This window comes from Narcine bancroftii, chromosome 4 (assembly GCF_036971445.1).
Source record: "Narcine bancroftii isolate sNarBan1 chromosome 4, sNarBan1.hap1, whole genome shotgun sequence".
NCBI lineage: Eukaryota > Metazoa > Chordata > Chondrichthyes > Torpediniformes > Narcinidae > Narcine > Narcine bancroftii.
The window spans coordinates 249,170,724-249,196,344 of record NC_091472.1 but is presented as its reverse complement, the minus strand read 5'-3'; the positions used below and the strand labels follow the sequence as shown (position 1 = coordinate 249,196,344).

Genomic DNA, 25,621 nt, shown 5'->3' with positions numbered 1-25,621 from the left:
GATCAACATAAATAAAGGTGAAGCGATGCCAATGAATAATGCGGATTTCACAAAGTTTAAGAAAGAATCACCATTTAAATGGCAAACACAAGCAATTAGATACCTAGGTATTAGACTAGATAATAATCTAGGCCATCTATACAAATTAAATTATCAGTCATTAATGAAGAAATTACAAGATGACTTAGAACATTGTTAAGATTTACCACTAACACTGATAGGAAGGGTAAATTGCATTAAAATGAATATCTTCCCAAGAATACAATATCTATTTCAATCATTACCAATTTCTTTAACAGAGAAATTCTTCAATAAGCTAAAGAAAATAATAAGGAAATTCTTATGGAAAGGGGGGAAACCGAGGATAGTGTTAGATAAATTAACAGAATGGTACAAACAAGGGGGCTTACAGCTACCAAACTTTAAGAATGATTATAGAGCAGCACAATTAAGATATCTATCAGATTTTTTATCAAACAAGGGAAAAACCAGATTGGACCAGGTTAGAGCTAGATAAAATAGGGGAGAAGGTACCAGAACATATACTTTATAAGTGGGATGAAAAGCTGGTGCAACATAGAAGTTCACCAGTACTGCACCATCTGCTCAACATTTGGAGGAAGATTCACGTAGAAAGGAAAAAAAACAAATTAGCAACTACCAAAATTATTATTGTTGCAAAATCAACTAACCCTTTCATAATAGATAACCTTTCCTTTAGAGAATGGGAGAGAAAAGGCATCAAAAGAATAGAAAATTGTTTATTATCTTTTGAACAAATGAAGTACAAATATGGTATAACTCTCGGTACAATGTTTGCATACCACCAAGTGAAAACCTACTTGAAGGACAAATTTGGAAGCAGGCTGAGGTTACTAGAAGGAAGCAGCTTTGAATATGTGATTACAGATACAATGATAATTAAAAGATTTATAACAAACATGTACATTAAGCTGCAAGAGAAAGAGACGATGAAATAAGCTGTAAACCCAAACAAAAGTGGGAACAAGATCTAAACATAAAGATAAAAAATGAAAAATGGGAAAAGCTATGCTCCGGAACTACGAGAAATACAATAAACATAAGGTTACGCATGATACAATATAATTGGTTACACAGGGTATATACCATGCCCCAAAAGTTAAATAAATGGGATCCAACAGTATCAGATAGATGTTTTCGCTGTAAGAAGGAAACGGGAACAACAGTACATGCAATTTGGGCATGTGAGAAAGTGGAAAATTTTGGGAAGATCTAAACAGGTATTAAATAAAATCACAAAAAGCAACATAGCAAAAAATCCAGAGATCTTTCTTCTAAGTAATATAAGAAGTAAAGAACTAGGCCTCAATTTGGATGAAGCACAAAAAAAGATTTATTATAATAGCCTTAGCTGTAGCAAAAAAATTTATAATGTCAACCTGGAAATCAGAAGAGAGACTGAGAGTACAGCAATGGTACATAGAAATGAATAAATGTATTCCATTGGAAAAAAATAACATATAATTTAAAAAATAACATCACAGTATTCAAACAAATTTGGGAACCGTACATGGAACCCAACAGAGAGGGCCTACCGCAGACCTCCACCCCCTAAAATGATAGAATGAGAAGACGACTAAATGAACTGACCCAGTGTGTAAAAGTAGATGACACAATTTTCTTGTTTATATTCATTGTGTGATGACATTGTTTAATGGATTTATTGTATTGTTTCTGTTGAATGTTTAGTGGATAGGGAGGGGGGTGGGAAGGAGGGAGGGAAGGGAGGGGGGACAAAGGGAGAAAATGACACTGTGTATATTCAAGAGGTAAATGTTTGTGTGTATTTTGGTTAATATGGTTCATAGTGTGAAAAATTAAAAAAATTAAAAAACATAAATGGGTGGCAACTAGGAGATCCAGGCTTTTGTGGTGGACAGGTGGTTCTTCCATGTTCTTGTGGTCAAATTTGGTGCATAAGGCATTGAGTTCATCTGGGAATGAGGCTTTTCCATGTCTGATTGCCCCAAATTTGGTTTTGTAGCAGGTCTCGTTATTTAAGTCCTGCCACAGCTGTCAGGTAACCTTCGTTGATTCGATTTCATCTGGAAACTCCACTTTGCCTGGCAGATGGCTTTCTGCAGTAATCTGGGAATCCGGACTTAAATGCCTGTGATCTGGCTCTCAGCAGGTTCCAGATTTCATTGTTCACCTAGGGCGCTGGTTGGGAAAAACCCTGAACGAATTGGTGGGGACACACTTGTCCATAGCTGTCTTGAAAAAGTCTGTGACAGCCCTGATGTAATCATTCAAATCCTCGGATGAGTCATTCAACACTGCCCCATCCACTTATTTGAGGAAGTCCTGCAACCATTCTTCAGCCACCTTCTCACTGTCCTGATCTCCGAAGCCTCTCTTTTTAGGCTCTGTCAGTATGAAGGCAAAAGGAGCACAGCCAGGTGTGACTTGCCAAAATCCAATCTTGGGAAAGAAAGGTAGGTCTTCATTATCTTGGTATAGCAGTGATCGAGTGTGCTGGGATCTCTGGTACAGCAGGTTATATGTGGTGGCAGTTGGGCACGGTTTTCTTGAGACAGGCCTGGTTAAAATCACTGACCAAGATTTGCATTGCATCAGGGTGGTCCATCTCTTGTTTACTGACCATGTCATTGAGCTTCGCAAGTGCCTGTTTGTAATCAGCATTGGGAGTGATCTAAACTCCGATATAAAGTAAATTATAGAATTTAGTTGTGATTTTTCAGTCTCCTTAAAGATATGTTAATGCTTCCACTCTGCATTAATTGTAACACTCCTATTGTATCTCCTCAATCATCTCTCCTCTGATAACAGACGTAGCTTCTTCTGTCATGTAGATCTTTAAATTCTAAGTGAGTCAGATATATTTTCCAGCAAGTGCTTCTGGTCAAGCATCTATCAGTGGGAGGTTTTATAACATTAAGAGGATCACTCCAGCTTTCCCAAGAAAAGGTCAAACCATCTTTTCTGGCATCAGGCTTTAATATCATTGTGTGAGGATCATTGGTTGTTTACTAAGTGATTGGTGTTACAGCATATTGAAAGCATGTGTGAATTGAATGAAGCAGTTTTAATTTAGGCCGTCACATTGCATATGAAAACAGCACACCCCATTTTCCTCCAAACTATAGCTCCGTTCACACTTGCATTCCACTAAATTGGCTGTTCAGTGTTCCGGGATAGGAATAGGTTTGACTTTTCACATTTGACCACTCCTAACTGGGACAATGAATGCTTTCACACATGCAAGGAGGCATCCCCAGGGTTAGGACAGTTCTACCTTCTACCTGTGGTACATCATGATGCATTGAGTGACGGTTGACCTGCCCTAAATCCTGATAAATGTATTATGATCTTGTATTTGAACAAAATTAATCATGCCTCATGCACAGTATGAGCACTTCAGCCCTGTTGTTGTTGTGCCGACCTATATTAACCTTTATAAGGGACTGTGGGGAAAGTGCGAGCAATAAATAGCAATAGCGGGCAATTTTTAAACAGGTTAGGAAAATTGGTAGCGCTCTAGCGCTTAATGTATATAGTGTGGGAAAGTTTGTACCACCCTACCATTCAATTTAAACAGCGTGGGAAAGTTGATAGCACTATCGTGTACAATTTATAAATACTGTGGAAAAAACGATGACAGACCTGCCCTCTTAGAATTCCATGCAGCAGAGAAAGGGCTGTGTGCCCAGCTGCATGGATGGAGCACTCATAGAGGGGTTTCTCTGCCACAAGGCATTCTGGGAAGTGAGGGTCACCATTGTTTTTTTTCCCCCACGGTCTTTATATAAATTGTGCACTATAGCTACCAATTTTCCCACGCTGTTTAAAAATTGTCTGCTATTGCTATTTATTTCCTCTCTCTTCTCCCCTCTCCCAACTGTGACTTTCCCATGGCAAAGTTTATACCTTCATTTTAATCTTTTCTTCCTGCATTCGTGCAAAAACTTGGGTCATTTCAATTCCAAAATGTAATAACCCATTTCATACTTGCTTGATTGCAACGCTAGTGTCTACAGACGCCAGGAATTGTACTAGGGGTCGAGGCCGTCAATCCCTGGAGTGAGATGATGTCATCTGACGCTAACATTGAGTTGATTTTGCTTTCACACTTGGCACTTTAAAGGCCAATCGGTGTTTGATTCCTGGGATCACTTGCAGGTGTGAAAGGGGCTGATGTTGGAGTCGTAGTTATCTGCAATTAAGTCTGTACTCAGTAAAAATAAATTTTCCTATTAGCAGTACTGCAGAATATCAATAATTTTAGAGTACATCAACTAATTAAGGAGTGCAACTTATTCTCTGATGTTTAAAATGTTCTTAATATGCTGGGCAAAATTCCCCTAATAACAAATAATAGTTCACAGAATAATACTAGCTATGTGTTGTATACATTGCGACTAAATTATCAGCCTTAGTCAGTCTGTAATTAAGTCAATTAGAGCAAAAAGGTTTAGAGGTGATGAGATTGCGTGAATGATAATTGCTCTTGTGCAGAAACAAAAATAAAGTTATCACAAAATTACTGTTTTCCCATGACCATGCCTGATTAATTTCAATCCCTTTTCCTCCTCTGAAGTTATTATACTAGAATCCATTGCTTTAACAATGCAACTTAAATTTCATTCTGAGCTTTCTTTTGTCTATACTCCTTAAAAATAACAAGACAACAACTTCCAGATTCATAATATAAATCTTGTGAATGAGACTGATATGACTGTACTCAAAAGGATCGCAGAAAAATAAACAAAAGTGCTGGAGAAACTTAGGTCATACATCAGGAAGCAAAGGGAGATGACCTGCTCAGTTTCCCCAGCACTTTTGGGCATGGCACTAAAAATCACAGCAACTGCACACTTGCCTGTTTAACTGCAGTAGAAGTCCAAAATTCAGGACCACCCAAAGATCTGGACTTTTCAAAAACTCTCAACATTTTTTTAATTTAGCAGGCTTTTGTGTGCGTGAATGCATGCATGTGTAATGCCACAGATGCACAGTGGCGTTTTTCTTTAAAACTGCTCACTTTGATAAATTAAGCATGCTCTATTTTCTAATGAATAAACTATTAAAACTATTCATTTCTTTATTCCTCCTTCAAATAGCCCTTACTGCAGACAGCAGGAGATTCTGGAATGTGTGTTACCTGGTAACAACATTCTGGCTGATAACTTTGCAACCATTTCTCTCTAGTCATGTAATTTACAGGAATTGGGAAATCAAAACTATAAAAATACCTTAGAGGAGGAGGACACATCTGCGTGATTGGTCCATAATATGGTGTATCATGTAGACAGACATTGCATCGCTTAATACTGATGGGATAATCCTTGCTGCAGGAGGTGACTGTTTTAAAATTGGTTAACGTCAGATAGCATTGGAGAATTTAAACCCATGCATTTATACGTTTGGGGAGCTCCTTGTTGAGGTGACAGATCGTCCACAGGCCTGAGTATCAAATGAAGGGAATTGGCTAAAGAAAAGGTCTGAGTCCTTCAATTATCAGAAGAGTAAACTGCTGATTGGGATCTTACCCCAGAAACACCCATCCTCCACAGAAGCCAATGAAGTGGGATACATCTTTTCATGACGTCAAAATGGATACAGTATTAGTGAGTTCAGAGTTAAAATGCAATATTGGGCACTAGATCCTTAATGAGCATTGATTGAATGAGAAGGCCATACATGAGTCAACCAAAGAGAGGACAAGAGCCTAGTAATCTGATATTCAAGGTGCAAATAATATAGAACAAAGCATATTTGGTGTACAATTTAACAAACCAAACCTATACCATTGAGAAATACAATTGATGTTTCAAGTAAGGATTGAATTTTACTTTACTCTTGCAGGTATTTGACATGTGACTCAAATTTTCATCACATCATTTGCTCATATGATGAACATATTTAGAAGTGAGTTGAATTTGTATCCTATAAAGAAAACAGGTTGTAAGCATAATTACAGGTGCAAACAGAGATACAATCAAGTTCCTCTGAGTTCCAGAAGATAAATGTAAAGTTCCTTTACTGAATATAACCGATGACAGTGGAAAAAAATACAAAATTGATGCAACCATATTCAAGAGGCAGATTTAAACAGTACCTTCTCCTGTTAAAAGAAATATTTCCACATGAAAGACCAGGTTAAATCAAATTAAATAACTGTCCCTTCTTTATAAAGTCAAGCAACTTTATAGTCCAACATTCTCACAAATCAATTAACGTGTTTAAATTAACAAATATTTTAATTATTATCTGTGACTTTTTTTTTACCCATCAATCCACAAAGTCAGAAGGTGCTTCTTGACGAGCTCCAGGATTCCATCTAACCACAGCCAGAAACTGAATCTGTTTGGCAGATTTTCCTGAAAATTAAACCACGGAATGTTACCATGACATTAGAAGTATCTTTTTTCTTGAAGATCAAAACTGCTTGAAATTGAGGAACAAAAAAAAACTGTCTGCAGAGTGAGAGACACAGAAATACATTTGTGTACATTCCTGCCCGGCAATAAACTACAAATACAAGAATTCAAAGAATAAAATTCATTCACTTCCTAGGGTTACCGGATTTACACTAGTTGTACCACAACTATTAATTGTATTTTTCAAGCACCATCAACATCCAAAAATACTTCCAGATGTTTCTTGGGTATTTATCAAAACAGAATATCAAGTTAAACAAATCAGAGATCAGAAGATATTGGTCAATTGTGTGAATAATGAAGGAGGCTTTAAAGGAGACAAATTTGGAATGGTTTAGGAATTCCAAAACTAAGGGTTTAGGAAATTAAAAGCACAACAGCAATGGTGGGATGAATGAAAAGAGGGATTAAACAAAAGACTGGTGAGTTGGGAGTTTTGAATGGAGATTAGAAAATTAAAGTAAGTGGAGATCTAACATGTGAAATGGAATTTTAAATGTGTCAGCTTGAAGTACCAGATGGATGAGTGATCAGAGCTTGATCCACAATAGGAAGTTTTAGATGAACTACAATTTGTGGGAGGTTGAGAATATACGAGCTACCAGTGCAGTGGATCTTACCCCAGAAACACCCATCCTCCACAGAAGCCAATGTAGTGGGATACATCTTTTCATGACGTCAAAATGGATACAGTATTAGTGAGTTCAGAGTTAAAATGCAATATTGGGCACTAGATCCTTAATGAGCATTGATTGAATGAGAAGGCCATACATGAGTCCAGTGCAATAATCTAGGATTATTTTAAATGGCAGATGGGCAAAAGCAGATAATATGATGGAAGTGGAAGTAGGTGGTTCATGTAGCTCATTCAACAAAATTTACACTGTTTTACATTCAAAAAAATTTAGAGAACACCGAGCTCTACTGTGGCCCTTCAGGGTCTTTTGTAAATTCAAGCATCTGAAGACCTGAATAAATATCACATACCTTGTGTAACTTGCTAAATCCATGTTTTTCCTTTGTGGCAGATTTCTATTTAAATAGTTTCACCTGGATGTGGTATACAAAAATATGATGCTCTACACCATCAAATTTCTTGCCTCTTTTTTCAAACTTTGGGCTCTCACCTCCATGATGTTCCATCACCAAAGGGGCATGGTGCCTGCATTCACCACCCACCATCTAGAGCAGTGGTTTTCAAACCTTTTCTTTCCACTCACATACCACCTTAAGTAATCTCTATGCCATAGGTGCTCTGTGATTAGTAAAGGATTACTTAAAGTGGTATGTGGGTGAAAAAAAGGTTGAGAACTGTGATGTTTCTTCTATTATAATAAAGAAACGGGTTATTTTTAAAACAATTAGATTTATTAACTAAGCAAACAGCACGAAGAACAGAACATACACAAGCCTGACCTCATGTGGAAGCATCCATCTTGAATCTACCCCAGATGCTACGCACTCCGTCTCCAACTCCTCCTGGTGGTAGCACTCTATCATTACATCCCCTTTCCTTGAGATGTTTAATTAAACATGGCGCATGTTCTTTCAAGTTCAACACAAACTTTTAAGTGTGTCCTTTTTCTTTTATAGTTTCAGTCTGTCAGGTGCATTGACAATTTGTGTGGATCTTCTTAACACAAGTTATTATGTCGGCTCTGCTGGTCCACTACTGTCTTGCATAGGTGGCATTTCTTCTGTTGCTGTGCAGGCTAAATCCTCTGCATTTATCTCTGGCATTTTCAGCAGGCTCCTTTGATTCCTCCTCAGTATTTGACAATCCTCTGTTCTGACAGTGTATGGTCTTGGAATTGCTTTTCCCAGAACAGTAGTCTTTTTGTCCCAAGTTTTGGAATTTCTGAGTCTCACTTTGTCATGTTGTGCCAGTGGCCCTAGGCTTCTCGCTGACTTGTCAAAGTTTGCTTTTTGTCTCCCTTGTAGGCGCTTTGGTTTCTGTTCAACATCTCGGTTCTTGATTGAGCTTCTGCAAAGAAGAGTATGGTCCATTGTCACCCTTCATTCAAATTCTTGATGACCTTTGGTAGAACTGTGACCTTTTCTGTTTCAGCTGCGATCTGCTTGGATTTCATGTAAAATACAAGAGATTCAGTGATCAGGTTCACATGGAGATTCACATCGGTGAATTAATGTCTGTAGAACTCTCATTGTGTGCTTCACTCTGCATTGTTGCCCTGGATAGGACATCAGCTAACCCAAGTTTCCCTGGATTGTACACAAATTCAAGGTCATAACATTGTAACTTTATCATCAGTCTTTGGATTCTTGGCGACATTTCATTGAGATTTTTCTTGATTATTACTATTAATGGCTTATGGTCTGTCTCTGCCACAAACGTTGGTAAACCATATACATAACTGTGGAACAGTTGTTTTTGTGTGGATCCCCATAGGATCATGTCATCCATGTACACATTTATCCCTTCTATGATGTGCTCCATTGTCCTGTGGAACACTTCTGGAGCTGAGGAAATTCCAAAAGGCATCCTCAGACAGGAGTATTGGCCAAACAGTGTATTAAATGTGAAGTATTTTGTGCTATCACCATGCAGTTTTATTTGCCAGAAGCCCTGGAATGCATCTAATTTAGTGAAAAACAATGCACTTGTAATTTAATTCCTGGTCGGAATCTGATAATGTTCCGTCTTTATATTGGCATTCAAGTGTTTTGGGTCCATGCACACGCATAGGTCACCGTTCTTCTTTTTGACACACTCCATTGAATTCACCCATTCTACCTGCTCCTCTACTTTCTTTATGACCCCAAATGCTATCATTAGGTCAAGTTCTTGCTTGAGCTTTTCTTTTCGTGGTTCTGGAACTTGCCACTGGGCAGCACTACTGGCTGTGTGTCCTCTTTTAACTGTATCTTATCGGTGAATGGTAGAACTTCAAACCCCTTGAAGGTGTCGGGAAATTAATCCAGTATTTCATCCATACTGCTGGTCACTGTTAATGTGATACATCCTCTTGACTAGGTTTAAGTTTTCACATGCTTTGTCACCCAGCAGTGATTCATGTCCATCTAGGATTACTGTGAACCTGAGGTGGTGCTCTTTATTTTAAACTTTCACCTCGAGTTGATGTGTACCTTTCATGTTTATGCTCTGTCAATCGTATGCTTTCAGCGGTACAGGATTTGCATGGATGCATGGCTTTTTCTTCATTGCTCTGATGTTGTGCTCACAGATCAAATTGACTTTTGCCTCTGTGTCTAACTTGAATGCAATGACACAGTCCATTTATCCTGTTCGACATTGTTCACTTCATGGGGATGGTGGTACAGAAAAAGTGTATCACCGAGAGCAGTTTCTTCTATTGTGTGTGTACAGTGTCTTCTACAGTCTGTCCACTTTCACTTCTGTTTCATTTCTCTTTGGAAAAACATTGCTTTGCATAGTGATTCTGCCCTTTGCACTTGTTACAGACTTTTCCATAAGCTGGGCATTGGTTTGGCGCATGATTACAATTGAATGTCTCTCCATCTTTTTGTTGGTTTGTCCATCTCATTTTTTGTTTGTGTGTGCATCCAGACACTGTGGCGACAACCATGCCTTCATTTTCATTGGTTTTTACACTATCACCAAATTTTTTCATGTGTTGGCATATCTTCACAGTTCCAGCTACGGTAAGCTGTCTCTCATGGCAACTTCTTTCTCACCTTCTTATCATTAATTCCGAACACAATTTGATCAAGAATCATTGAATCTTGCAGCAATCCAAAATTGCATGTTATTGCTTTTAATTTTAAGTCAGTTAAGAAAGTATCAAAGCTCTCTCCCTGGAACTGCAAGTGCGAACAAAACACATACCTCTTGAAAGTTTCATTTTTCTTTGGTGTTCATCGAACATCTCAATAACCTTGTCGAATTTGCTCTGGTCTTCTGTCTCAGCAAAAACAAATGTGTTGAAAACCTCTAGTGCTTGAGGTCCTGCCATGGTAAGCAGCAGTGCAATCTTCTGTGCATCTGGTTTGCTATCAATTCCAATGGCATGCAGATACAGCAAAAAGCTTTGTTTAAACAGTCTCCACTCATGGTTAACATTTCCAGTATTAGGAGGTTTTAAACTCTCCATATTTTCACTGCTAATATTAACTGTTACTCACTATGCACACTGTGTGTTTCTTATTTTACTTCTGTGCACAGCAGAACTTGGTTGTTTCTTCAATTCAGGTACCATGTGACATTTCTTCCATTACAGTAAAGAAACTTGGGTTCTTTATAAAATAACTAGATTTATTAATTAAGCAAATAGCACAAAGGACAGAACATACACATGCCAGACCTCATGTGGAGGTGTCCATCTTGAATCTACCCAAGATGCAACAGCATTCCCCAGATGTCTGTCTCCAACTCCTTCTGGTGGTAGAACTCTATCACTCCAAGAACCATTGCTCTAGACCCAATTATTATGGAAATATTTTGCTTGAGAAAAATTGTCATTGGCCCATTTCCTTTGGAGTTACAAAACCGTGCACATAACAAACCAATTAGATATATTAAAACACTGGTTTTCAAACTTTTTCTTTCCACTTACATACCACCTTAGATACCGTTATATGTGCATTTTACAAACCAGGCACCTTCCCCACGCGTTATGTGTGCACGCTAGATGAGAATATTTTTTACGTTGAAAGAATGAGCACAATTTATTGCAGCCGTGGGAAAGATGCACCAGCAATTTATAGCAAGTGTGGGAAGTTATAGCGAGCGCGAAAATAATAGCAACAATGAAAGAATACGCACAATTTATATCGTGCATGGGAATATTATAGAGAGCACAAGGCTGTAATAGAGGCATTGATAGAATGTGCAAAATTTATAGTGGCCATGGGAAAGATGTGCCAGCAATTTATAGTAAGCATGGGAATGTTATGGCCAGCATGAGAATGTAATAGCAGCAATGAAAGAACATGCACAATTTATAGAGAGTGTGGGGAATTTTGATCTTGGGAATATTTCTTTGTATTGACTGCCATGGTATTCCTATAAACAGGACATTCTGGCTAGGGCATTGCACCTTATAAGTACAGGTACACGATCCTTTATCCAGACATCTAGAATCCGGAAATCTCCAAAATCCAGTAAGTGGGGAGGGAGGTGGGAGGCGGCCGACTGGCACTTGGGGGAGGCGGGCGAGCGGCGCTTGGGGTAGGTGGGCGGGCGGCGCTTGGGGGAGGTGGCCACGGGACCAGCGCTTGGGGGAGGTGGCCACGGGACCAGCGCTTGGGGGAGGCAGCAGGGTGGCCGGTGCTTGGGGAAGGTGGCCAGCACTTGGGGAAGGCGGCCAGGCAACTGGAAGGGGGTGGGGTGGATACAGCAGCACAATTCGGGTGGGCTTTCCAAAATCTGGAAAAATCTGAAATTCAGAACACACTGTCCCCCAGGGGTTTGGGATAAAGGATCATGTACCTGTAGGCCCTTTCAAGCAAGGAAAATGTCTGTCTGTAAAGGTGGGGGTTCTTCACCCTTACACCTAAAGACTTATCTCTCTGAATGTGCTATGGCTGAGGCACCAATTTCAACCCTTCTCAGGGAAGGATAATCAGCAGAGCACCGCGCTCCACCGCCTGACCTGAATGTACAGCTGCTGCAAGTGGGTGGTTAGGGGTGGGCTGATGATGCCATCAGCCTGCGACCAATCTCCTACCCACCCCTCTCCCTCCAAGACTCCCTCAAGGCAGGGGTGGCGGGTGGGAGCTGTTGGGGCAGTGGGGTCCGGCAGGAGCCACTGGGGGGCAGCCGGTTGTGACAACCTCACCAGGCCACTTCGGCTTTTGGGGCAACTCTCTGTGGCTCAGAAGTGGCAGAGCAATGGCTGCCTTCCCTACCCATAATCCACCACTCAGCTGGAATTGCTCTGGAAAACACAGTGGCTCTATGGCACCAGTTGCCCTGCCTCCATCGACTCCAGAGGGCAGTACGAGGCACCATTCAATATGAATGTGACGCTGGAGCAGCTTTTTAGGACTGCTGTCTGAAGGGCAAGTATTAAGTTTTCAATCCACGCTTGTAGTCAGCCTCCAGGCAGAGGCCTGACATTTGAAATGGCCTAATATTAATTGCCCATACCTCTTCTGTTAGGGAGAATAACATATCATGTGCCTCTGATCTGAGATTATTATTTAAAATCCTGCCTTAACCGTCTTTGATCTATTTCATTGCTTCCTCTCCAGAGCTTGTTAATACATAGCATCTATATAATGGGCACAATATAATATAGTGGGTACAAGGACTGCCTAAAGAAATCTCTTGGTGCCTGCCACATTGACCACCGCCAGTGGGCTGATATCGCCTAAAACCGTGCATCTCGGCGCCTCACAGATCGGCGGGCAGCAACCTCCTTGGAAGAAGACCGAAGAGCCCACCTCACTGACAAAAGACAAAGGAGGAAAAACCTAACACCCAACCCCAAACCACCAATTTTCCCTTGCAACCATGTCTGCCTGTCCCGCATCGGACTTGTCAGCCACAAATGAGCCTGCAGCAGACGTGGACGTTACCCCTCCATTAATCTTCGTCCGCGAAGCCAAGCCAAAGAAGAAAGAATATAATGGGCACCTCTGGAAAGTTGATTGGGTGTTAATTGTGGGAGATTAACTGTGGCAGATACTGGTATGTGCTTTATCTCATGTTCCATTTAAATGCAAAATGCTTTTGTCAGCCAGAATTTAGAATATACCCGTGCAATATTTGCATGTGTGCATTATACAAAAATATATATATATTTTTTTACATAATTTATTATTTTCTGCACATTATATGCATGTGCGTGTTATAGGGATTATAGGCATAGGGATTACTTAAGGTGGCATGTGAGTAAAAATAAAAAGTTTGAAAACCACTGATCTACAGCAAATCTACCTCAAAAGTGACTCCGACATCACTTTTAAAACTCTCACTCTGATGGGAGAGAATGTAATGCACTTTTCACACAATTTTGTGCTTTATATAGCTTTCGCATGACTTTAACTCATGGATTTGCACTTTATAAAATCTCCTTTCTCCAACCCTGATGAATTGAAGAAAAAATTACAGCCTTCTAAAAATGATTCTTTTCAGAAGACGGTATGAATTAGCAAACCTTTTATCTGAAGTTGCCACATCAGTTATTCATGTACAGTGTATTTGTTGTCGAACAATGAGATTATGGAATGAAAATTTGGTACCACGTCCCATTATTTAAAAATGAAAAAGGTTTCTCTTTCTATTAATGCAAAAGCAACGAAGTCAGCCGCATATATTCACCTCGCAACAGCTATAAAATGGTTAACCACTAACACATATAATGTATTCCTGATTGCTAAATTATATGGCTCTTCCACAAAAAGGAAAATGCTTTTTGCAGAAACATTTTAACAATATGGTGCATCAAGCATTACAATAATGTGAAAATGCTACCGACATCTTTGTGCCTTAAGAGTTATAATGGCACATGATACCAGTAATACTAAGTCCCAATCAGACGTTCAATAATTTTATGTCAATGTTATAAGTTCTACTTGCCTTACAGAATTTATTCCATGAAATGTGGCAATCATTGTAATTCAGCTGCTGTCCTAGAAATGAGCAACAAAATAACAACTAAATATCTAAAGATAGAAATAGATAACATTTCCTAAAAATATGAACTTAAAAGTAGAGAATTACTTAAGCCTACTGCCAATATTTCAAGTCTCTACATGAATGCTAAAAGGACATATTTAACCATGGCACTTTGCCATTTCTAATCATTTCCTTTTTGGGTAGAAACACTTCCAATTTAAGTGCTTTCAGAATATCTTTGCTTTCTGCCGCTGCGCTGATGGTCTTATTTTAAATCCTTCATGGTTGAAGTTACTTGATGTTCCAAAAATGTCCAATCTTTTTCCAAATAAAACACATATCACCCAAAAAAGCAAACAGCTTTATAAAAAAAATTCTCAATGTCATACCACCATTATAGGTGAATGCAAAAGTAGTGTTGTTTTCAAAGCTTACATTCCAACCATTTTGCCAATGGGGCTTTACCACCAGGCAATTAGTAACTTGCCTTGGAATCTCTGCTGAAAGCCAATAGTTGCATTCACCAAGGCCTAAAAAAAATTATCATAATGTCTGATGTACTTTACAAATTGTCATTAGGATAGTAAAAAAAATAGATAATTTTAACTGAAGATAAAAACTCTTGGGGAGTATGTTTTATTATTTTACAGTGAGCCAAGTAAATGCAACGCAGCTATTCCATCAAAAGGAGAATAAATAAATTGAGCAAAATGCAAGACTTATTTAAAATTGATTATACATTTATAGGAGAGAAGCAAGAGACATAATTATCAATACTGTGGATATTAGTTATAGCATGTCGCTTGATAGCTGCCAAAATTTTGTTGGTGTACAAGCTGAGATAGATCATTGAGGGAATTATTCTGTGAACAGCATTTCTTTCCTGTGTATAAAATTGAGGATGAATTGCACTTACAAGGAACTCTTTTGGCAAGAATTGAGACTCTGAAAGCTTAGACAGCAAATAAGTAACAAGTCATAGTTGAGGGATTTGGTTTTTTTGCTGGTGGCCTTGGGAGAAACTCCATGATTTTCACTTTTATTGATTCTCAGCGAATAAATGAGAAGAAATATTTTGTGCACTGAAATTGTCACATTTTCATGTTTGTGTCAGACAGTTGCATTTCCACACTGAAGTGAACAAAACCTAAATGAAGGTTTCAAGATGATTTAACTACAAAATCTGATGATGTATTTGAAATAGCTGAAACACGCACTTAAGACAGAGAAGAATGCAATTAATGAATTTAATTAATTACTGCTTTTTTTGTGTTTTACTGGCCCCTGTAATGTTTTTCTATAGAATAATATCTGAATGTCAGCTGAGTTTTCACTTAATAAGGAGGTCGAGATCAAGGACAATATTGAAGCTTGAAAAAAATCCTGAAAATGCTGGAAAAATTTAACAGGTCAGGCAAGAGGAACAAAGCCAATATTGTAGGTCGAAGACGCTTCGTTAGAACTGAAAAGGAGATAAAGGAAACTTGTAAGTCTTCAGGAGGACGTCTCTGATAAGGTGGAACCAGGTGAATAAGCTGTAAATATGGTTATCTGATCAATGAGTGAATGGGAGCTAAGAAGCAAGGAGTTGCAAAACAGAGAACAGGAAAACGAGCCCAGCAGATCAGGAAGCCATTTGTAGAAGTCAATAGAGTCCAGAATGAATCAACTTGTGCAGAGAGACAAGGTGCTGTTCCTCAACTGGTGTTGTGCCTCACCATGACAGTTCAGGAGGCTATCGATTGAGAGGTCAGAGTGAGAGTGAGATGAGGTACGTTAGGATTGGGGTTGCCTTGGAAGATTGTATCTTGGTGTTCGACAAAGTACTCACAAATAAGTGAAAATTTCTCTCTATTTTGCAACTCTCACTTCTTTTTTCAAAATAAAAATGCTGGAGGTTGTGAAGCATCAGTGAGGACATTTCAGGTGAACATCTTCATCAGGGGTGAGATTGTAGAGCAGTGGTTCTCAATCTTTTGTTTTCCACTCACATGCCATTCCAATAATCCATATGCCATCGGTGCTCTGTGATTAGTAAGGGATTGCTCAAGGTGGTAATGTGAGTGGAAAGCAAAAGATTAAGAACCACTTTTGTAGAGGGAAGATAGCCAGTGAAAAGAAGTGAGAGGGAGGGATGAGGACAGATGGAGCCAGGAGGGAGAGGAGTGCAGATGGGATACAGTGGTTGATGGGTGATGGGTAGAGACAGATAAGGAGAGAGAAAAATATGGTAGATGATGCCTGGTGGAGGTACAGCCAGAAGCTGGAAAGTGATGTGGGAGCATAAGATATTGAAATCCGATGAGAAAGTGCAGGGGAAACCAGATGAGGGAAAGTTAATGAACTAGAAGATGTGTAAGGGTGATAGGCAAATGGAACATATTGGGGGAGAGGAATGAAACTTGATGACAGGAGAGGAGTGAGCAACCAGGAGAGAAAGGAACACATGGTGCAAGTTACCAGAAACTGGAAAATTTAACATTCTTTGCACTGGGTTGTAGATCACAAGGAAGTATACAAGGTTCTGTTCTTCGAGTTTGTGTTTTGCCTCACCCTGCCAAATGGAGAAGGTTAAGGACTGACAGGTCAGTTTGAGAATGGGGAGTTAAAATAACATGCAACTGGGAGGTTAGGATGGCCATTACAGACAGAGAATCAGCATTGAAGTTGTTGAATTGAATTGTTTATTTTTCACATGCATCGAGATAAAGTGGCAAACTTAGTTTTTGCACGTTATCCAGGTAATGCAACAAATAAGTAAGTGCAGGGAGTAATATAATGGTGGTCAAATAGTATAAAAAGCATGTGCATCTTCTGCCCGATGGAAGCGGAGAGAAGAGACGGTGACCAAGGTGCGATGAGCCCTTTAATATTTTAGTAGCTGCTCCAAAAAACCATTGTCTAGTCTATGTTTAGTCTTCTAATGTAGAGGGAGCTACTTTGAGAGCACTGACTGCAGTCAATGAAGTTGGAGGAAGAGCATGTGAATATTTACTTGATGTGGAAGGGTTGTTTGGGTTCCTAGATGGTGGCGAGGGACGAAGTGTTGCACATTCTACTATTCCAGTGTATGATGCTAGATTGCAGAGGTGGGTAGGACTGAGGGAACCAGGGAGTCATGAAGAGAGCACTCCCAATAAAAAGCAGGAAAGAGTGGGGAGGGGAAAACACGATTGGTGGTGCGGAAGTTGCCACGGTTAATGTGTTGGATGTGAAGGTTGGTTGGTGGAACACCTCTCTGCCCTCTGGCTGGAGGAGTCAAGGAAATGTGAGTGAGGGCTCCTTAAACCACAGTCGAGGGGAAACCATGTTTTCTGAAAAAGGATATTTCGGGTATCCTGGTGTGGAAAACCTCATATTGAAAATGTGATGGAAATGGAGAAACATTCTGACCACATAAGCTCCTTTAATAGTCTTATCCCCATGGTTTTACCCTCTCCCCATTCCTACCTATAGCTTAACAAGCTTCTTTTGTTTCCTTCCTGTCTGACAAAGGATCTTTGATATAAAACATTAACCTTATTTCCCCCACACCTGCTCTCCCCCCCCCCCCCCCCCAAAACAGGTGGCCTGTCCTGAATATTGCTAGCATTTTTATGCTTTTGTTTTACATTTCCAGCATCCACAGTTTCTATTTTGATTTTCAGTGTCATTGCTTACCTTTCAAAGTGGTTCAGTGCCAGATTCCACGTAATGAAATGTAATTTTGACATTCTGCCATTCATTTAAATTTTATGCATGATGTGCAGGAACAGTGGCAGTTGACAAAGGAATAAAAATCCCCACACTGATTTTCTTTGTAGCCTATTGTCACCAATGTCCATCAGGTCTACCATGTACCTTCTCTAGGGCAATTTAGGATCATTGTCATAAGGCGCAGAAACAGTCCCTTTGAGTCACCACTTCCACATCGTGGAGTCATAAAATTGTACGGCACAGAATCATGACCTTCGGCCCAACACATCTATGTCCACTACTGTGCCTATCCATACTAATCTCACTTGCCCGTTTTAATTCCATGTCCCTCTTTGCTCTGCTCATTCAAGTCCCTGTACTGTTCTCTCTTAAGTGTTGTTACTGTTTCTGCTTCCACCATCTCTCTGACAGCTCATTTCAGACACTATTCTTTGTGTAAAAGAAAATACGCCTCAGATCCCTTTAAACTTCCTCTTTCTCACCTTGAACCTAAGCCCTCTACTTTTAGACATCCTTACTATTGGAAACAGACTCTGTTTCCTTGTCTGTTCATCACATAATTTTCACACCTCTCAGACTCCTTCATTGCACGAAAAAAGTCCCAGTTCTATTCAATCTCTCCTTGTATCTCAAACCCTACAATCCACACAATATTCTAACTTAATCACGTCTTTCCTATAATGTAGCCACCAGAACTGTACACAATTCTCCAAGTGCAGCCGAACCAGTACAACTGTAATGTGTTGTTCACTCAGTTATATTCAATGCCTTGACTAATGAAGGAAACCAGGACATACACCCTCCTCACTTCCTTGTCTAAGTCTTGGTCCTTTCAGAGAATTATGCGCTATATTCCTAGGTTCAACAACACACTCCAAGGCCTTGATATTTACTGTGCATCTCCTATCCTGTTTTAACTTTCTTCACAATTATACGAGTTAATTTCCATCTGCCATTTTTTTTGCTCACTTTTCCCAGTTGATTAATATTTTGCTGTACCCTTAGTTAATTTTCAAAATTCACGATACCAGCAATTTTGTTGTGACTTGTAAATTACTATCATGCCACCTACATCCTAGTCCAAATCATTCATATATTTGACGAACAACACCAATCCCCGCTGCACTGTCTCCAACCTGAAACATAGGCCCTCCAAGATCAACAACTGCCTCCCACCACCAAATTGTTATCTTTTTTTAAACCAATTGGCTAGTTCACGCTGAATCCCATTCAATCTCACCTTCCAGAACAGTCTACAGTGCCCTCCATAATGTTTGGAACAAAGATACTTTTTTCATGTGCTCCACAATTTTAAATTTGTAATCAAACAATTCACGTGATTAAAGTGCACAATTTAGAGTTTATTCAATGTTATATGTATACATTTAGGTTTGGCCAAGTAGAAGTCACAGCACTTTTTGTTCATAGTCTCCTCATTTCAGGGCTCCATAATACTTGGGTGTAGTCATGTTTAGTACTTTGTTGAATATCTCTTGCATGCAATGACTGCTTGAAGCCTGTGATTCACCAGGTGCTGATTAGCTTTGGCGATGCTCTGCCAGGCCTCTACTGCAACCGTCAGCTCCTGCTTGTTTCGGGGGCTTGTCCCCTTAATTTTTCTCTTCAGCACATGGAAGGCATGCTCAATTAGATTTAGATCGGGTGACTGACTTGGTCATTCAAGAATTTACCAGTTTTTAAGCTTTGAAAATCTCCTTTATTGCTTTAGCAGTATGCTTGGGATCATTGTCTTGCTGTTGGATGAAGTACCTTCTAAGGAGTTTTGAGGCATTTTCTCGAAATTGAGCAGATAAGATGTTTCTATACACCTCAGAATACATTTTGCTACTGCCATCAGCAGTTACATCATCAATGAAGATAAGTGCTCCAGTACCTGTGGGAGCCATACATACCCAGGCCATAACACTCCCACCACGTTTCACAGATGAGGTGGTATGCTTTGGATCTTGGGCAGTTCCTTTACACCTCCACGCTTTGCTCTTGCTCTGATGCAGTTTAATCTTGGTCTCATCTGTCCACGAGATCTTTTTTTTCCAGAATTCTGCAGGGTCTTTTAAATACTTCTTGGCAAACTGCCATCTGGCCTCCCTGTTTCTGCGGCTAACTAATGGTTTACATCTTGCAGTGTAGCCTCTGTATTTCTGTTCATGGTCTTCTGTGGACAGTAGACATTGACACATCCACATCTGCCTCTTGAAGAGTGCTTCTGATCTGTCAACAAGCGTTTGGGGATTTTTCTTCATTATGATGGGAATTCTTCAGTCATCAGCAGTGGAGATCTTCCTTGGCGAGGTTTTGGTAATCCTAATGTTTGAGCAATATCTCTAACTCTTTGACTTTCATTGGCATAAATCTGGTTGTCATTGTTGAAAAATGGCAACTACAAACTCCAAAAGTGATCAAAAGCTTAGATGCAAGTCTAGCTCTACTGTACCTGCACCAATGAAATAATTAAATATAGTGGAGTAATCACAAACACTTGTGAAGCGAATGCCCCTGAAATGGGGGAACTATGTATAACAAAATGCTGTAATTTCTACATGGCCAAACCAAAATGTACACATATAACCTTAAATAAAATTTGCAATTTGCACTTTAATCACATGAGAATAGTTTGATTACAAATTTGAAACTGTGGAGCAGAGGGGCAACTAAATGAAAAAGTGTCTTTATCCCAAACATTATGAAGGGCACTGTAGCACATGAGACCTTGTCAAATGCCTTGTTAAAGTCCATGTACATAATATCTAACATCAACCCTCCAAATCACTTCAAAAATCTCAGTCAGATTTTTAAGACTATTTCCCATGCAAAGGACTAAACTATCCCTGAATAATCCTTGCCTTTCCAAATGCAAATAAATCCTGATTCTCAGAATCCCTTTCAGCAACTCTTCCAAGGCTTGAACAAAGGGAATGATACAGAGCTATCAGATTACACCTAATTAAAAAGAGAGAAAGAAAGGGTCATGCTATAAATGCCAGATCACAGTCAACACTGAAACCTGAAACCAAAAGGAGAATGCTGGAAATACCCAGAAAATCAGGTTCTACCTGTGGAGAGAGAAAAATTAATTAACAACATAGATGATCTCGCAGCAAAAATACCCTTGAATGAATATGCTGCAATATTCCTCAAGCTTACATTAGACCTTGTGGTAACAGTGTAGATGCTATAGAGAGATAGGTCATATATGAGATGGAGAAATGAAATGATAGGCAACTTGAAGGCCTTTACAGATGAAATGGAGTTGTTGAGCAAACCAATCAACTCTTTGAATTTGATTTCTCCAATGTAGAGGTGACTACATCAAATGTAATCAATAATATTACCAGAACAGCAAGTGAATCATCTGAGTTGAAGCATGGCAGCAAGGGACAAAGTAAAAGACTCAATGCTGCATTTCCTGCTGTTGGGTAAGTGTTGTGAGAATGGCAGTGGTTGCTGAAGCTAGAAGAGTAGACCAAGGAGTTGCAAACAGAATGGTCTTTCGGAATGCTGAAAGAAGAGCACATGAATCTCATTGAAAGTGAAATGAGATGTTGAATGTGGAGGCCAGTGCTAGAAGGTGAGGACCAAGACCAAGGAAATAGTGTCCTTCCTTTGGTTGGGAAGAAAGAGGCTGAGAGCAGAGGTTATAGAAATACATGAGCTAGTCAAATGCTTGTTAACTCTTGTTAACAATGGCATGTCCTTTACCAAACAGGAAGGCATCTCAGGAGGGTCTGGGTTGAAAGTTTCATTGGTGAGCACATCGCCTTTGTGACTCTGAAGTCTGCTCTTTTATCTTACTGGGGAAACCAAAAGAAGACTGGGTAACCATTTTCCAAAAGTAGACTGGGTAATTGTTTTACAGGACACCTCTTTACAGACTCCAATTGTGATTTCATGCTTCCAAATGAGTCATTTTAATTCTACATCCTCTGCCTTACTTGCCTGTCTGTGGCTTCCTGTACTGTTCCAATTAAACCCTTTGCAAGCTTGAGAAGCAGCATCTCATTTTCCATCTTGGTATATTATAGCATTTGGGACTCTGTATGAAATTCAAAGATTTCAGCTAACTAGCTTTTTCTGTTTGCACTAGCACTAGAAAATTCTGCAATAGCAGTCTTTTAATAATATTGCCTCAGTTTTTCCTCTTTCTGTAGACACTACTGGCATCACCTACGGCTCCTAGAACGCTTCCATCAGCGCTGTCTCCGCTCCATCCTCAACATTCATTGGAACGACTTCATCACCAACATCGAAGTACTCGAGCTGGCAGAGTCCGCAAGCATCGAATCCACACTGCTGAAGACCCAACTGTGCTGGGTGGGTCACATCTCCAGAATGGAGGACCATCGCCTTCCCAACATCGTGTTATATGGCGAGCTTTCCACTGGCCACTAAGACAGAGGTGCACCAAAGAAGAGGTACAAGGACTGCTTAAAGAAATCTCTTGGTGCCTGCCACATTGACCACCTCCAGTGGGCTGATATCACCTCCAACCGTGCATCTTGGCGCCTCACAGTTCAGCGGGCAGCAACCTCCTTTGAAGAAGACTGCAGAGCCCACCTCACTGACAAAAGACAAAGGAGGAAAAACCCAACACCCAACCCCAACCAACCAATTTTCCCCTGCAACCGTGCCTGCCTGTCCCGCATTGGACTTGTCAGTCACCAACGAGCCTGCAGCAGACGTGGACATACCCCTCCATAAATCTTCGTCCGCGAAGCCAAGCCAAAGAAGAAGACAGTACTAGATCTGTTCAGTATTTCCAGCATTCTCTTTTTTGTTTTACGTTTTAGCAACAGCTCCGACTTCTATTTCAACAGTTCTATTTGTCCCTTTATTTTTCTAACTCACTTTATACATCTCTTTTTGAACATTGGATCATCTGAGTAACTCTGTCAAAGATATTACCTTTGTCCAATCCATCTCTGCAAATTAAAATTTTATTTTCCTCAGTTACTCGGTTCTTTTACCCCTCAAATCAACATAATTTCTCTGTCCACATATGCCAGCATCCAGGCTTGCTCGGTATTTGATTTCTTTTTAAAAAGAGGTTTTGTAGAATGATGTGATATTTTTCTCCTAATCACAGGGCAAAACAACAGCAATGAAACAATCTACTGGAAAGGCAGTGAGTGTGGCAACATCTGAGGGGATAAAAAGGAGTAGTTGATGTTTCAGGTTAAAACCTTCTTCAAGATCGATGAAGGATTTCAATTGAAACATCCACAATTCCCGCCATTTGCCCCTTCCCAGCACAAATGCTGCTCGACCCACTAGACTGCCTTTTTTTTGTTCCAGATTGCAGCATCTGCAGTTGTTTGTGTCTCCATATAGACTGACAAATTGGATTTACTTACAAATCACTAACTCACTTTGTACTTCATGTCACAAATAGTAAAATTCACATGTTCTCAAAATACAATTAATAGGAAATGTTCAAAAACTGGTAACAAAACTTATTTGAGGGGAATAAAGGAGTTTTCCAGCCTATTTTAGGATTAATTAATTCATTCATAAATTGATGTAAAGGATCACAGTCACTCCATATTTCCCACTGTTTGGCCTCTAGTTATACATTTTACTTGTTTTGTTTTGCAGGTGGACAGTTATAATTCCATGAATAATTTTGGACCCCCCTCCTCTATCCATGCCTCCACAAACATTCAACAATTTTTCAACGATATCCCAGTGCTTTGTTAAAATTACCTCTCCAAATTTTAAAGTGTAGGATGCCTTGAAGTACGGTCCAGAGGAGAGCACTGTAGTCTCTCGTGTCTACAATAGATGGTGGTGTTCCGATCTTCTCAATAAGTAGAGCATTCATAATTACAGTCTAATTGGGTTTTAGCATTACAGAAATGCGTAGAGTATGTCAATATATAACAATAGCTGCATGATAAACATTATATTAATTAAAAATAAAAAATTGATTTTATAATCATAATTTAGGATTAAAATCAGCACACTTTGAAAAGTTCAAGAAATGCAAGTTATATAAATCACGCTTATTATTTTATGAATTAATAATGAATTGGATGCATCTTTCCTACCTTTCCCTTTGTTAGTCAATAAGTTACAAGTTACTCCTTTGCAAGTGGAATTATGTGATTGCAGTGCCTGGAGTAATCTTGATTAGTCCACATATTAGACTCAAGGCTCCAGAATGGAGGACCATCGCCTTCCCAAGATCGTGTTATATGGCGAGCTCTCCACTGGCCACCGTGACAGAGGTGCACCAAAGAAGAGGTACAAGGACTGCCTAAAGAAATCTCCTGGTGCCTGCCACATTGACCACCGCCAGTGGGCTGATATCGCCTCAAACCGTGCATCTTGGCACCTCACAGTTCGGCAGGCAGCAACCTCCTTTGAAGAAGACCGCAGAGCCCACCTCACTGACAAAAGACAAAGGAGGAAAAACCCAACACCCAACCCCAACCAACCAATTTTCCCCTGCAACCGCTGCAACCCGTGTCTGCCTGTCCCGCATCAGATTTGTCAGCCACAAACGAGCCTGCAGCTGACGTGGACATTTACCCCTCCATAAATCTTGGTCTGCGAAGCCAAGCCAAAGAGGCCTTTTCAACAATGGACAGCTCAGCATTTTGGCCAACACAAAGTTAACCAGAAAATAAGAGGAAGCAGAAGTTTGGATGGTTTTTGTGGAATTTGATTCAATTCTTTATTACTTCTAGCCTGATGGCAATTAAATAACATCCTATATTTGGGGTCAGTTTCATCTATGCACAGTGTCTCCACTCAGATCAAAAATTTAACAACTGATGTCAACGTAAATATTTTAAATGGATCTATTATTTAACCAGGGGCTCATTCCAGTTACCTAACTTTGAGCCCAGAGAAACACTGCCAGGGTGGTAACAAAGTGCAGTCAACCCCAGCCTGAAATTTCAATCCATTCATCTCCTTTTGTTGATTACAACTGTGTCAGTAAAATCCAATTACTTTTTGTCAAGCAGCTGATTTATTTGTTACCCACCTAGCAGCTTCTCTGCCAACATGTTGAGTTGTTCAGAATTTAGACCTCGTCCCACGTAGGAGGAGAACTGCCAGCTCAGCACTTCCGACAGCTGACTCCAAGTGGCAGTGGGAGGGTTGGTGAACAAAGTCAAGTTCTGCAAAAAAAAAACAAGCAATGTGACAAACATTGTGAAATCAGCAGTGCAAAATAAAGCACCTCAATCAACAAAAAGAGAAATGATCTCTTGTAAAATCTCAGAGGTGTAAAATGTTTGATCGAGTCATATTGTGGGTGAACACCCAGTCAATCTACCTTCCTTTGCAGATCACACCAGATTTTTTTTTCCAGTAGTTGCTATTTCTGTTGATAGTGAACTGACGGAAATGTGTAAAAAGTAACTTTAGGGATGTGATAGAATGCGAGTTGAGGAAGTCTCAGGTTAATGAAGCACTAAGAACTTTAGGTTAAGGAATGAAGAGCTTATTGTAAGTATAATGTACAGATGCAAAAAAAAATCTTACTTGCTGCAGAATCTCAGGAACACAAAACACACAAACAGCATGTACCATTAACACACAAGCCGCCTTGCAGACAAAAAAGAGACACGAAAGAGAAAAACAAACAAATATAAATAGATATTCACATTTGATCAATGAGCTGGTGCAGAGATCTTTGGTGGTCTTGGAATTAGGATATGACAGGGAGGTTGAAGAGCCTATTGTGGTTAAAAAAAAAGAAAATAAGAAATAGGAGCAATAGTGCTCTCTCCGCCATTCAATAAGATCATGGCCGATCTGATCATTGACTCAACTCCACCTACCTGCCTTTTCCTCCCCATATCCCTTAATTCCATTGTTGTATAAAAATCTATCTAACTGAACCTTAAATATGTTTAATGAAGTAGCCTGAACTGCTTCCCTGGGCAGA

At 39.7% G+C, this 25,621-nt stretch overlaps 1 protein-coding gene across 3 annotated transcripts in view; it reads right to left on the bottom strand.

Moving 5' to 3' along the window:
• Nucleotides 1-25,621, bottom strand: part of LOC138761830 (signal transducer and activator of transcription 4-like) — a 111,924-nt gene that overhangs the window by 7,641 nt on the left and 78,662 nt on the right. For all 3 annotated transcript variants that reach the window (XM_069934627.1, XM_069934629.1, XM_069934630.1), the window contains 3 exons: nucleotides 24,713-24,848; nucleotides 13,969-14,021; nucleotides 6,292-6,383 (listed from right to left, as the gene is read on the bottom strand). In XM_069934627.1, the coding sequence (XP_069790728.1) occupies nucleotides 6,292-6,383; nucleotides 13,969-14,021; nucleotides 24,713-24,848 (281 nt within the window). The remainder of the gene's footprint in view (nucleotides 1-6,291; nucleotides 6,384-13,968; nucleotides 14,022-24,712; nucleotides 24,849-25,621) is intronic.